Source organism: Amyelois transitella, chromosome 9 (genome assembly GCF_032362555.1).
Source record: "Amyelois transitella isolate CPQ chromosome 9, ilAmyTran1.1, whole genome shotgun sequence".
Classification (NCBI taxonomy): domain Eukaryota; kingdom Metazoa; phylum Arthropoda; class Insecta; order Lepidoptera; family Pyralidae; genus Amyelois; species Amyelois transitella.
The window spans coordinates 6,782,016-6,795,500 of record NC_083512.1 but is presented as its reverse complement, the minus strand read 5'-3'; the positions used below and the strand labels follow the sequence as shown (position 1 = coordinate 6,795,500).

Here is a 13,485-nt window from a genome sequence, read left to right as displayed (position 1 = left end):
TTTATCCTGACACAAGCACTCGAATCCTCATATAAGGATTTCAGTGCTCGTATTAAGAGACTGCTCACCCCATGCATAGAAAGTGCTGACCACAATTCATTCCTCTCAACTCTGTCATAGTATATATTTTTTAATTTATAATATCTTTTTTCTTTTGTTTTCTTTCCTAATTAGTTATTTTATGAAAATTTTTTGAGAAATAAACTCAAAATCTTATTCATTTATTTCAATGAATTTTGTAAAGATTAAAAAACGTATGTCTGTGGAATTTTGGCAAACTAAATTTCAAGTCCTGTAAAGATTTTTCGGTCTTAACTTTGACACGCGGGATTGGTCTATTATTGAATTTAATGTTTAAATTTTATATGGCAACTAAAAGAAAGCCAAAAGTATAAGTATCCATAGTAGGATGTATAACTTACTGTCAAAAATTGTCTATGGTCTTAAAATTTAGCGAATTTTAGCGACGGAAGACGGAAGAAAGGGCGACGGGACGGGTGTCGAACGGGTCCATGCTACGGGTCTATGGGACGGGTTGTTCGACGGCCATATTTGTTATTGTGCTCCGTAGGAATATTATGGGGATTTATTTAGATGAATAAAGTTTGGTCCTTTAGATGTTTCATTGTGATGTATTTTATTTTATGTAATCTCTCTATTGAAAGTTTTCCCTGGTGATATATGTTCAGTTAAAGCAAGTGATGTTTGTGAAGACCTCCCCGTGGTGATTCGCTGATATTTTTCAGCGAATTTTATTGTGGAAATAAAACAAAGAATTCAGCTAAAGTGGCGGGGGCATCAAATAATAATGGGAAAGGGGGCCGTCAAGCTGCCCCAGTCGATGTGGGGTCACCTCTGCTCGACTGGGAGGAGGGAGATCATTTCAGCTTTGAAGACTCTGAACGATTTGAAGAGGATTCCTTGTGCAGTTGGAGCTCGGAGCCCGAAAGCCTATGCAATAATTGGCGAGGATGGCGGAGACCCAATCCTCCGATGTGCTTTGTACCGCGTCCTATAAAAAAACCAGTTCAAGGTAATGGACTCAGCTGATCCTTTGTTTAAAAATTACGACAATTTTCTTTTGTGCATTGAAAATAAAGGAAATCACTTTATTTTCTTTCATACATTTGAATAGAGGCATAATGTTGTATATAAGATACATTGGATATCAAAACTAACATCTATACATACTGATTACTTTGTTTGTATTGTGTTAAGGTAGGTACAAAGAACAGGTGCTGTGATGGTCATTTACCTCTAAGTGGATTGAGCAGTAATAATAATACTAGCTTTGAAATCCCTGCCTTGCCTTTGTACTTCTTTGTTTCTTTTATTTTCTTTTGATTGTATTTAGAGAATTAATTTCATACTGTTTAGAAAGTTTAAAAGAACTTTCACCAACTTTCACTATTTTTTACTTTTTAGGATTAATTAGATTTGATATTGTAACATAGCCATATTTTTTATTAAAAACTAAATATGATAATGAATGCACTTTTTGGTAAAATTTTAATTTTAATTATTGTATTATTTGTTTTATGGTCATTTATATATGTCAACATATAAATATATTTATGTTACAATTTGGCAAATTAAAGTGCATAGCTTTTAAAGATATACTTAACTGAAATAAGTTTATATATGCACTTTTTTATTATTATAATTAATTGTTTTTTAACATCATCTGTGGTGGAGGTAACCAATTGTGAGCTTGGTTCTGGTCTTGCCTTTAGAGTCAGGTAATAGTTGCTCTATGTAATGCTATCACTTTGGCCTAGACTTTGAAACAACACAATAAAAAATATATTTCTTTTTAAAATTCTTGCATTTTTCATATACATAAGTAATTCTTTTCTAAAATTCTTCTTAATTTTTTTTTATCTCAGTTTTTTTTACAAAATTGGAATTTGTTTTTGATAAACCATTATCATAAAGGTAAAATGCCAAAGATGAGATTTCAATGTTTGCTAGTGCCCATATTTTTTTAGCTATAAATAACTTACAGAAGTTATTTTCTTTGCAGACAAAACAGTATCAACCTTGAGTGAGCTTGCAGCCAAATGTGTTGCTCGTCACATACCATTTGAGTTGGTAGAACATGTCTATCCACCAGTGCCAGAACAATTGCAGCTACAGATTGCCTTTTGGAGCTTCCCAGACAGCGAAGATGACATTAGACTATATTCTTGCCTCGCCAGCGGCTCTGCTGATGAGTTTCAAAGGGGAGAACATCTTTTTAGGGACAGATCTGTCAAGGATGTATTACAAATTGGTCAGTATATTGCAATACTAGCTTTTATCTGCAGCTTTGCCTGGGTGAATTTAGCGCTATCTACAAAAGCCACAAATTTGATAAAACACCATCTACAAACAATAATCCAGATTTTTCACAAATCAAATGGGAACAATAGTTTAACTGGGATCAAAGGTACCCTAAGTCCTTAACTTTGTACTAATAGACTTTTAGTTATATGTGATATTTCAAGATTCTTCCTTTCTCATGCAGAAAGTCTTCCGATTCAAGTGATGGGTTATCATATAATTACACCCCTGTATCACAATTCCACTATTGACTCATTCAGCTGATTATGAGTGACTTTTGTCTACAGATATAATGTGTGTCTATTTTTAATATGTATGTTTTTATTTATATTGCTTCATTGATTACATAAAGTAGATTATGTAATTTATACTATTTTTATATTATTTTTATAGGATTCCACCTGTCAGCTACAGTTATGCTTAACATGCCACGAACACAGTTTAATGTGGCAGTGACATTTGACCGACAGCGGATATCATCTTGCAACTGCACGTGTTCTTCGACCGCACACTGGTGCTCACACATTGTTGCAGTCTGTCTTTACAGGATACATTTGGTGAGAAACAATTTTAATTATGGTTTTAACAAAAAATTATGTTTTGCGAACTTTTTCCTGAGTCACCAGTGTGATTAAACATGATTTTAATCACACTATGTATACCAATACTTTAATTCCAGTTCCTGTGTAATTGATTGCAAATGATTATTGCTTCTTCTTTTTGTTGGTTAAGAGGTAAAGACACATGTATTTTTTACTGATGGAATAAAGCAAGTGAGGTCTACCATCAACTTACACAACAACAATACATTTGTGACAACTTTCGAACTGTTGGTCTAATTGTATGAAATTTAAAATGTATGTAGGATCTGTCAATGGAATTTTTTAGATTGTAAGACATTAAAATCGTTAAATAGTTCATTTAATAATCGTTAAATGTATTCACAATTAGTGTTCGCGAGGTATAATTTCGCAATGAACACCTAGTTATTTTGTATAGAATAGAATAGATTTATTTTCAAAATTGGATACAAGGTATCACTTATTGACGTCACATCACTTAAATCTTATTATAACTACTACCGCTTCCAAAGCGCATGTGTAGAAGAAGCGGCGGAACAAACTACACTGCAGCATTTTCATCAGACTTCAATTTACAAATATAGATCTCTTAAATCTAAAACATGGAAGAATGCACATTGTCTACATGATGAACGAAGAACTAGTTATTTCAATACGAATATTTCGTCAAATAAATGAAGATAAAGATTAAATAAAATATGTAGACACTGTACAAATTATGTCAACACCATATCAAAATGCACAAGCATTTAAGAGGCCATTATGTCAAGCTCGGGCCACACATATAAGAGTTCTTATCTACTTACCTATAAGTAATAAGATATAATAAAAAAAACATAGTAAATATTTTTTAAAGAGAAGTTTTGTCACTAAATCATCTGTCATCTTTCACAATAACAATCAATATTTTCAGCCAACACAAGTATGTCTTCGTGCTCCAGTATCAGAGTCCCTACAACGGCTAAGACGAGACCAACTGCAGAAATTCGCACAATACCTCATATCAGAGTTGCCACGTCAAGTACTGCCAACCGCGCAACGTATACTCGACGAGTTGTTGTCAGCACAACCCAACCCCATCAACACCACTTGTGGGGCACCCGACCCCACAGCTGGTGCGTCGGCCTATGAATACACCTCATGGTTTCTCGATGAGAAGACTTTGCACAACAATATAAATAAGATTTTAGTCAAGTTCTGTGTACCAGCTCCAATAGTATTTAGGTGAGCTAAAGCATATTTTTGTTTTGAAAAATTTATCACATGGTTTCTCAATAAACACTGTCGGTGAGGAGTTCAAAAATTTCCAAACAGTATTGGATGAAACTATACAGCTAGCACCTTGTTCATCAAAATAACACAACTAAGTTTTAGGTAGTCTACAATTTAGGAATTAAAGTGGCCACAAATCAGTAGAGAACCATTGCTGATTCATTCAAAAAGTTGCTTTAAAAAGCATTGTTTAAGCAAACTCAATTTGTTCCAGTGACGTGAACTATTTAAGTACAAGTGCCCCACCTGCCGCGGCAGAATGGTCGTCGCTGCTGAGACCATTGCGTGGGCGAGAGCCCGAGGGAATGTGGAACTTATTGTCCATCGTCAGGGAGATGTTTAAACGAAGCGACAGAAACGCCATACCGCTTTTAGAGATCATCACAGAGGAAGTCATGGCTTGTGAACAGGTAATGATTAGGATATTTTGGTAGTGGTTAGTATCAACACTGTAAGCTAGAGACTGATTTCATAAACAAAACACATGATTACAAAATGCGAAAATGATATGCTATAAGAATATTAGCATTACATATCTAAGACATGTATAAAATGATAATATGTATTCATTTAGAAAGATCAAGGTTTTTTATTTGGTACAAGTGTCTGCCAATAATTTGAAAGAATAATAATTTCTGTAAGTATACTTGCACTGATAAATAGAAGTTGTTAAAATATGATTCTACATTTGTGAACCTTTTCAAAGCTCAAGATGGTTTCTTCCACTTAAACATGGAAAAACAAATAAGCAATCACCAGATAAGAATTTTTCTCTTTAAAAAACACGGATAGGAATGAAAACCTACTGCCTCTTTTTAAATATTGTAATTTGAAAGAGGCATTGTAAATTGAAATAAAATATGGTCATTGTACATTTACTATTGCTTTTTTTGTTTACTGTAGGTTTTAGATTGGTTATACATATTTCCCATTTCCAAACCTAAAACTTGTCTTAAAATGTAACAAGAGGACCCCGATACCTGAGTCATGATGGAGAACATAAATATGAGAGAGAGATACTATATGTTTTGAGTTGGTACCCAGTTGTTGTTATAAGTTGTCTATAATTCCTCCGCTGATGGTTTGCGCTCTGCAATTGCGACTATTAACAACGATTTGATGAGCATATCAGACTGGAGCAGATCTTTTGGCATAAAAGTTAATCCTTCCAAAACGCAGGCAATTATAATCGGCAGCCCTTATTTTGTTTCCCGTATAGACTGGAATTCTATACCGTCCCTTATATTCAACAATGTGGTTATTCCTTTCAGTGACAAGGTGAAAAATTTGGGTCTGATATTTGACAAAACTTTGTCTTGGACGCCTCACATTAATGATGTGAGCAGGAAAGTTTTTGTTGCTTTCAGCTCACTCAGACGGCTTCGTAATTTTCTGCCTTATGACACCAAAATTGCGCTGTCACAATCCCTTCTGCTCCCTCTTCTTGATTACGCTGATACTTGTTATCTGGATGTCACTGAAGAACAATTAAACAAATTAGAGCGTCTTCAAAATCTATCCATTCGATTCATATTTGGGCTTCGTAAATACGATCATGTTTCTTCATTTCGATCGCAACTGAAGTGGCTCCCGATCCGACTTCGTCGCAACTTGCACATTGTGACAATGCTCTATTCGGTCTTATTTGATCCGTTTTCTCCATCTTATTTAAAGGAGCGCTTCAATTTTTATAGCGATGCCCAAGGCGCCACCCGCAGTCTGCGTAGCACGTTTACTCTACGACTAAGAGTACCGACATCCAACACCAATTTTTACTCCCACTCTTTTACTGTACAAGCTGTCCGTCTATGGAATGCTCTCCCTGTCGATATCAGGAAAGCCCAGACTATTAATAGTTTCAAAAATCTCGTTAGGTCTCATTATCTTTCTACTCTATCCTAAGTATATGTTATTTTTATGTATTTATGCGTATTTGTATGTATTATTATATAGATATATATTATGTATGTATTTTATTATGTTCAAACATTTATTTTTCTTGCTCTGCGCCAACGCCAATCTCCTGTTTGATTTCCTTCCACCCAAAGGTTGACTGGAAGAGATTGCTTTAGCGATAAGTCCGCCTTTGTACCATATATGTCTGCTTTGTGTTGTTTTGTATGTTTTACTCATATGGTGCAATAAAGAGTTTTATCTATCTATCTATCTATCTATAATTCTGTTTTTTAACCAAAAATGATAGTGAAATAATTGTTTGTCACAGATCATAGTATGGTGGTACAGCACCAAGGCGGCGCTAGTGGCGTGGGGCGGCGGCGGCGGCGGGAAGCACGGGGGAGGGGGAGGGAACTCCTCCGCGCAACACGCCTGCTCCTCGTTGTGTGACGAGGTAACACTACTATAAGAATAACAATTTTTTTAGCCTATGTTTCTTGGTCTGTTTGTTGTTTTCTTTTCTACATAAAATATGTTCTTTCAACATCTTGGAAATCAAATTATTTATAAAATGTTGATGATTGATTAGCTATTGCCTCAATTATTAAAGTTAAACTAATGATAATGATTAGAAATGTTCTTCAATTTGTTATGAGCAAATGTTATAGGTGGACTGAAGTAATTTCGGTGTTCTAAAATTTTTAATTTTAGCATAAAATCTAAATCTTTTATGTTTTAATCATTCTTCTACTATTTATCTTTATCATTAGGTGATATGAATACATTTTTTTTATATGTAGGTTGTAGTTCTATGGCGTCTGGCCGCTTTGAACCCAGGACTGGCACCTTATGAGCGCGACACGCTTCACGAGCAATTTGCTCAGTGGCACATGAAGGTCCTGGATAAGGTATGTTGAACGAAATAAAATATATAGCGAAAATTCCATTGTATGATTAATGTGTGTATTGAAAAAAATGAATTTCATTATATAAAAAAAAAAAAACTGCCTAGCCTTATCCCATTATATACGGGTTCAGTTATCCTTTGGTTGTACACTTACACTTTACAATTGACAAGTTAGTAGGAAGACCTCAGTAAACGTGACTCGGGATTTTTAAGGCAAGAATCAATAGGCATTATTTTGAGCTTGCGTGCACCACCATAGGCCTCATGCCTCACTTCAGGCCATTTTCAAACACTCTCAAATTATTATAATATACATATAGATATAATCTCGTCTTTATTATTTATGGGCTAGACAAGGCCAACTGCCTTGAAAAGACTTAAAGGCCGTGTTCAGACAAATTTCTTTATTACTTTACAATATTACCCAATACGATTTTGCGCTATGCTATATATATTGTAGGTGGCAAAGAACCGCAACAACCACATGGGCAGCTCGTCCCACGCGCGGCACGCGCGGGCGCACGCGCACCCGCCGTACATCAACGGCATCAGCGAGAACGAGGTGTTCCCCGGCTTCCACCCCGCCATGGAGGCCTGCTTCCTCGAGTGGGACGACTACCAGATACCCGGAGTCACCTACACCAACGAGTTGAACCCGCTGTATCACAGCCCGTTCACTATATTCAGACATGTTGATAAGCAGAATGAGAGTGTTCATCAGGTATGTGATTACATCAACTTTATTGTCTCAATGATGTCAGTATAGCATGTAAGTTGTACCAACAAAGAAACAGTAATCTGTTTAATTTTACCGATTTTCGGGCGGTCCGGGCCGGTTTATTTATTTAAAACTTTATTTAGTCTTAAAATTACAGCAGCAGAACTCAATGCAGAAAAAATTCTCTGCTAGTTAGGCTTTTAGTGAAAATAATTATGATAATTTTCTTTATTTTTACTTTTCTGAGTTCTTGTTTTATAAATAGAAAATATTCGACCTTTCTCATTAATATTGTCATCCTCCAATAGCAAACTTCATTTAAATTATTATTAAAGGTGAACTCATCAAAAGCGGTTCTCAACAATGAGATGTCTCTCAGTTACCGTCTGACGAATCCCGACACCTCGATGCAGGGTCACCGTACCCTGGTCAACAGAAATAGCCGCGTTAACGTCGATCTAGCCATGCCCGGACCCTCGGGACAAGTGAGTAATTATAGATGTCATATGAGTGATGACTCAATTGTCACATAGTTTTTTTTGGCATATGGAACTTCATATTTGTGTCTAGTTTGAAATTTATCTGTGGGATTAATTGGGTAATAGAAGTAATGCAGCTGATATATATGCTCGTGCGGAGTGCTTCATCTGCCCCCTCCACTTCTACCACTACCACGACCTCTCTGTCAAGAGATTTTCGATGATGAAGAAGAACCGATAGGCTCTGCCCTTTACGAACTTTGACAAGGCCTTATATTCTCTTCCTTTTAATTTCGATAAACAAAGTAAATTGTGTTGTCAAGTTTTGTGAATACCTGAATGCTAAAATAGTGCATTAATTTATATAAATTTTTATATGTTGAAAACTATTGACATGTATTCCTCTATTTTCAGCCTTGTGGTTCCAGCGAGGGCCCCGGCGAGGTCCCTAGGGAATCCGGCCCGAGTGATGGTAATCACTCAAGTGTATCTTCTGAAGGTATGAATTTTAGGGTGTGCCTTTTACAACCATAGTCCGAGATTGATTAAATTAGGTTTTTACAGAAAGCGATTGCCGACTGACCTCCGCAAACTTGCAGGAAAACCTAACCTATATTGGATCATTGTTATACATCCAGTTGCCTGAATGTGCAGGTTTTTTTGCGATGATTTCCCTCACGGTTAGACTATCAGGTAGTACTCAAACTACTACATTAGCATGGATGATTATTACAAATACATGTGTAAGACATAAAGAGCTATGGCAGATTTTTAGGTCAAGGTTTTAAAAGCGTCTATATATGTCGGCTATACCAAAAATCATAAAATATTTTTCAATAAATTATCAAAATATCAATACCATTTCACAACTAGCTAGATAAAAGAGTGATAATTAAAAATAGCTATTATGATACCTATTTGATTTTCTATAGAACTCGCCATTTGTTGTTGTCACAGTGTTGACAGCCTTAAAAATGTTTTTTGTGTGTATTACAATACATCAATATTATTTTTCTTGATTGAATGATTTAACAGATTTTCAATATAAACAAGTCTATTGTTTTTGCTTTTTATAAATTCATATTAGATAGCTTTGCAATGAAATGCAGCCATAATAAAGCCTCCTTGACCGTTGATGGACAGGAAGCTAGCTAAAAGGCTGCCAATCAGAGCTGTCAAAAAAAATGACATTTCTTTTCATTCTTTCCGATTTGAGTTTTCATTTCACACATCTCACTCGCTTGCGCCCGCGTTTCGTTGTGTTCTGTGTATTTTCGTAGCTTGGCATGCTAATATTATATACTTACCTAAATATCATTTGTAGTCACTGATACGAATGGTACCTAACCATAAGTGCTGTAGCTTAACATGCGTAATTGTGAATAATATGCCTTACTCAGTTTCCGTAGTAAAGTATTTGATACAACATAAACTAATATTAAGGTTGATGGTGACATAACCTACAAAACTTCAAAACAGTATATTTCAAAAACCTGAAGTCATACGGCTATATAGTTTTTTTCACCAAGATCCAGAAAATAAGCTCTATTAGGCAAGATATATTTCATTCGTAGACGCTAACTTTAGACATGACCTAAAATGATGTATGGGAAGCTGCCATAGCTCTTTAGAATTTTGAAAATCATAAATATATAATATTTATTTGGTTTTTATACAAAAATACATATAGTTTCCGGCATCATACATATAGTTTTTACATTTTACTTCATTTTACATTTATCTCAGCATATGTCACGTGTCAATTGAGACGCTGATCTTACGCAATCACCTAAAACTTATTAATAATAGCAATTGTGGCGATGGTGTCCGCACCCCATCACGTCTCGTTCCCGGCGGGAGCGGTATGCGGTCTGCTGAAAGCCGCTTTGCGACGATGAATGTAAGAGGAGGAATGAAGGATAAAATTGAGGAAGCATGTCAGATGATGGGTGAAAGACGGTTGGATGTGTTGTGCGTGAATGAAACGAAGCGGAAAGGATGCGACGCGACGCAGCACGGCCCTTACACGGCGTATTGGTCTGGAATTTCCAGTAACAGCCGAGGCTGTCAAGGGGTCGGTCTAATACTTTCTGCACGAATGGCTGAGTGTGTGAATGAGTATGAGTGTGTCAGCCCTCGTCTTCTATGGATTAGGCTGAAAGTTGGAATCACTCGGATCTTCGTTTTAGGTGTTTATGCACCGTGGGATGTGGGTTCGAGGGGTACAACATCAGCAAAAAGCGAAAACGAGGAGTTCTGGAATAGTGTAAGAGAAGTATTGAAAGTTACCAAGCCAAATGAGAAGATTATTATGTTAGGTGATTTTAATGGATGGGTGGGTGTAAAGCGTGATGGATATGAAAAGGTGCTTGGTGCGTTTGGTGACGAAAAGGTGAATGATAATGGAAGAAGTGTATTAGAAATTTGTCTAGAGTGGGATCTTTTTGTGTCGAACTCAATGTTTCAACATAAAGAGATCCACACCTATACAAGAGTGGAAGGTATTTTAAAAAGTATGATAGACTTTGTGATTGTAGATGAAAGATTGAAGAACAAAGTGCTGGATACCCGTGCATATCGCGGTGCTGGCATTGACTCGGACCATTTACTGGTGATATCCCGGATAAGGGGTATCTTCAATCGCTGGCGGCACAGGGTAAGGGAGCAAACCAGCGCTTTGGAAAGAGTGAAAGTAGAAAATTTGCAAGATATGGATGTAGGTAAGAAGTATATTAATAGACTGAAGGATGAAATTGAAGATTTAGATGAGAGGAGCAATATTGAAGATGGATGGAAGGAATTTAAAGAAAGAATTGTGAAAGTAGCTGTTGAAGTGTGTGGTGTAAGTAGAAGAAGGAAAGGGAAAAATCACAACAATGCGTGGATGAGTAAAGATGTGCAAGAACTTGTGCGATTAAAGAAGAAAGCATGGCTGGATTTGTTAGCAGCAAAAGCTAACTTAAGAATGCAAGAGGTTATAGATGAGGATGTGAATGAAGCACGTAAGGAATATAAAAAAATGAAAGATTTGGTTAAGAAAGCTGTGATTAGAAAGAAAGAAGAGTATAAAGAGGATTTTGATAAAAGGCTATCAGAAGACTTTCAGTCAAATCTGAAAGTATTCTGGAAATCCGTAAGGTCAGCCCGAGGAAAAACTATAACCAGAGAGCTGACTAGGATCAGATGCCAGGATGGTAGCGTTGTGAAAGGAGAAGAATGTGTGCTAAAGATATGGAAGGACTATTTTGAGAGTTTATTTGAAAAAAAGGAAGAAAATAAGAAAGAGTTCTGCTATAGCGAAGAAAAAGAGAATGAGATGGAAGGCGAAATTGAAATGTTTGAAATTGTGGAAGCACTTAAGAGTATGAAAGCGGGTAAGGCTGCCGGGTATGATAGAGTGTCGGTCGAGATGCTTAAAGCAGGAAAAGGCGTCGTAGCTAGACAGTTGTACTGCCTTTTCAATTTGTGTTGGAGAAGCGGCCGAGTACCAAAAGATTGGTGTAAGGCTGTTATTGTGCCACTTTACAAAGGAAAAGGGTCACAACTGGACTGCAAAAATTATCGTGGTATAAGCCTGCTTAGCGTCGTCGGCAAATTGTATGCTAAGGTATTGATTAATAGAGTCAGGAATGAAACTGATGACAAAATATGGGATGCTCAAGCGGGATTTCGAAAGGGAATGGGATGTACTGATCAGGTCTTTTCTTTGCGGTGCATAGCCGAAAAGTTTTTGGCCAAGAGTCAAAAAGTCTATTGCACTTTCGTGGATTTGGAAAAGGCCTATGACAGAGTTGAGAGGAATGAATTGTGGTCAGCACTTTCTATGCATGGGGTGAGCAGTCTCTTGATACGAGCACTGAAATCCTTATATGAGGATTCGAGTGCTTGTGTCAGGATAAACGGAGCGCTCACTGAGTGGTTTAAGATTGAGAAAGGTGTTAGGCAGGGATGTGTTGCGTCACCGTGGCTGTTCAACCTATTTATGGATAGTTGTTTGACAGATTTGAAAGAGTCTGAAAGTGGATTAAGGATGAATGAATTACTCGTCAAATGTCTGCTCTATGCCGACGATCAGGTTATACTGGCGTCATCAGCGGAGGAGTTACAGGAGATGGTAAACTGTATGCATGAAGCTTTAAAAGAGAAAGGAATGAAAGTGAACGTAAGTAAAACTAAAACACTGGTTTTTGAAATGGAGAAAGAAATGACAGCATGTAATATTTTGATTGGAGGAGAAAAAGTTGAGCAAGTGAAAGAGTTTGTATATCTAGGATCAAAGTTTACATCAGATGGCAAGTGTGATAGTGATATTGAAAGGAGAGTGAACGCGGGGAACATAGTGAATGGAGCTTTGCATGCCTTTATGAGCAGTCAGAAACTATCCAAAAAGGCTCGACTGGCTGTGCACAGGGGCGTGTTGGTCCCGACATTAATGTATGGGAGTGAAAGTTGGGTATGGCAAAAGAAGCACGAAAGCAGAATAAATGCAGTGGAAATGAGAGCGTTAAGGAGTATGTTGGGTGTGAAATTGAGTGACCGGATAAGGAACAGCGTGATAAGATAATGTTGTGATGTGAAAGAAGATGTAGTTACAGGAATAGAAAAGGGTATGTTGAGATGGTTCGGTCATGTGGAGAGGATGAATGAAAACAGGTTGACTAAGCAGATATACAAGGAGAGTGTGGAGGGAAAGGTCGGGGTGGGAAGACCTAGACGAACATATCTTGATCAAATTAAGGACGTCCTGGTGAAGGGTCAGGTCAAAAGTGCCCGAAACCGCCGAGCTTGCATGAAGTGAGTTATGAATGTGGATGAAGCAAAGGAAGTATGCAGGGATCGTGGCAAGTGGAAAGAGGTAGTCTCTGCCTACCCCTCCGGGAAAGAGGCGTGAGTTTATGTATGTATGTATGTATTATTTAAAAGATAGCACAAAATTAAACTTCAGTTTTTCTACTAAAGGCGTATATTTATGTATCAGGTTTCTGCGAAAATGAGGAAGAGATTCTGCAGCAAAGCGGCGGCGACACTGATTCGCAAGAATCCAGTTCTCCGCCTGTGTCTTCTGATGACGCTCAGAGGAGAGTGTCGAATGACGATTCTGTGTCCGATGATGATTGCAACATGTACTTCTATGATACCGCGGCGGCGAGACGAGTCGCCGGGGAAGGATCCAGTGCAGCTGTAAGTATTTAAGTGATTTTAACTTTCGCGTTGCATAATACTACACTTTATCGAAGTTATTTCGCATTGTATTCTTCTTGTTAGTGGACGAGTAATCCACTTGCACTCTAACGGTAAGTCACCATACTC

The 13,485-nt window shown here is 37.1% G+C and overlaps 1 protein-coding gene across 1 annotated transcript in view; it reads left to right on the top strand.

Annotated features, from left to right (window-relative positions):
* The first annotated feature begins 256 nt into the window (after window positions 1-256).
* The window catches only part of LOC106143222 (zinc finger SWIM domain-containing protein 8 homolog), a 28,615-nt gene continuing 15,386 nt past the window's right edge, over window positions 257-13,485 (top strand). Inside the window, exons 1-12 of the mRNA XM_060945924.1 lie at window positions 257-294; window positions 714-1,033; window positions 2,024-2,272; window positions 2,716-2,879; window positions 3,817-4,127; window positions 4,390-4,585; window positions 6,400-6,525; window positions 6,872-6,979; window positions 7,439-7,699; window positions 8,032-8,181; window positions 8,590-8,674; window positions 13,154-13,356. Coding sequence (XP_060801907.1) covers window positions 257-294; window positions 714-1,033; window positions 2,024-2,272; window positions 2,716-2,879; window positions 3,817-4,127; window positions 4,390-4,585; window positions 6,400-6,525; window positions 6,872-6,979; window positions 7,439-7,699; window positions 8,032-8,181; window positions 8,590-8,674; window positions 13,154-13,356 — 2,211 coding nt within the window. The remainder of the gene's footprint in view (window positions 295-713; window positions 1,034-2,023; window positions 2,273-2,715; window positions 2,880-3,816; window positions 4,128-4,389; window positions 4,586-6,399; window positions 6,526-6,871; window positions 6,980-7,438; window positions 7,700-8,031; window positions 8,182-8,589; window positions 8,675-13,153; window positions 13,357-13,485) is intronic.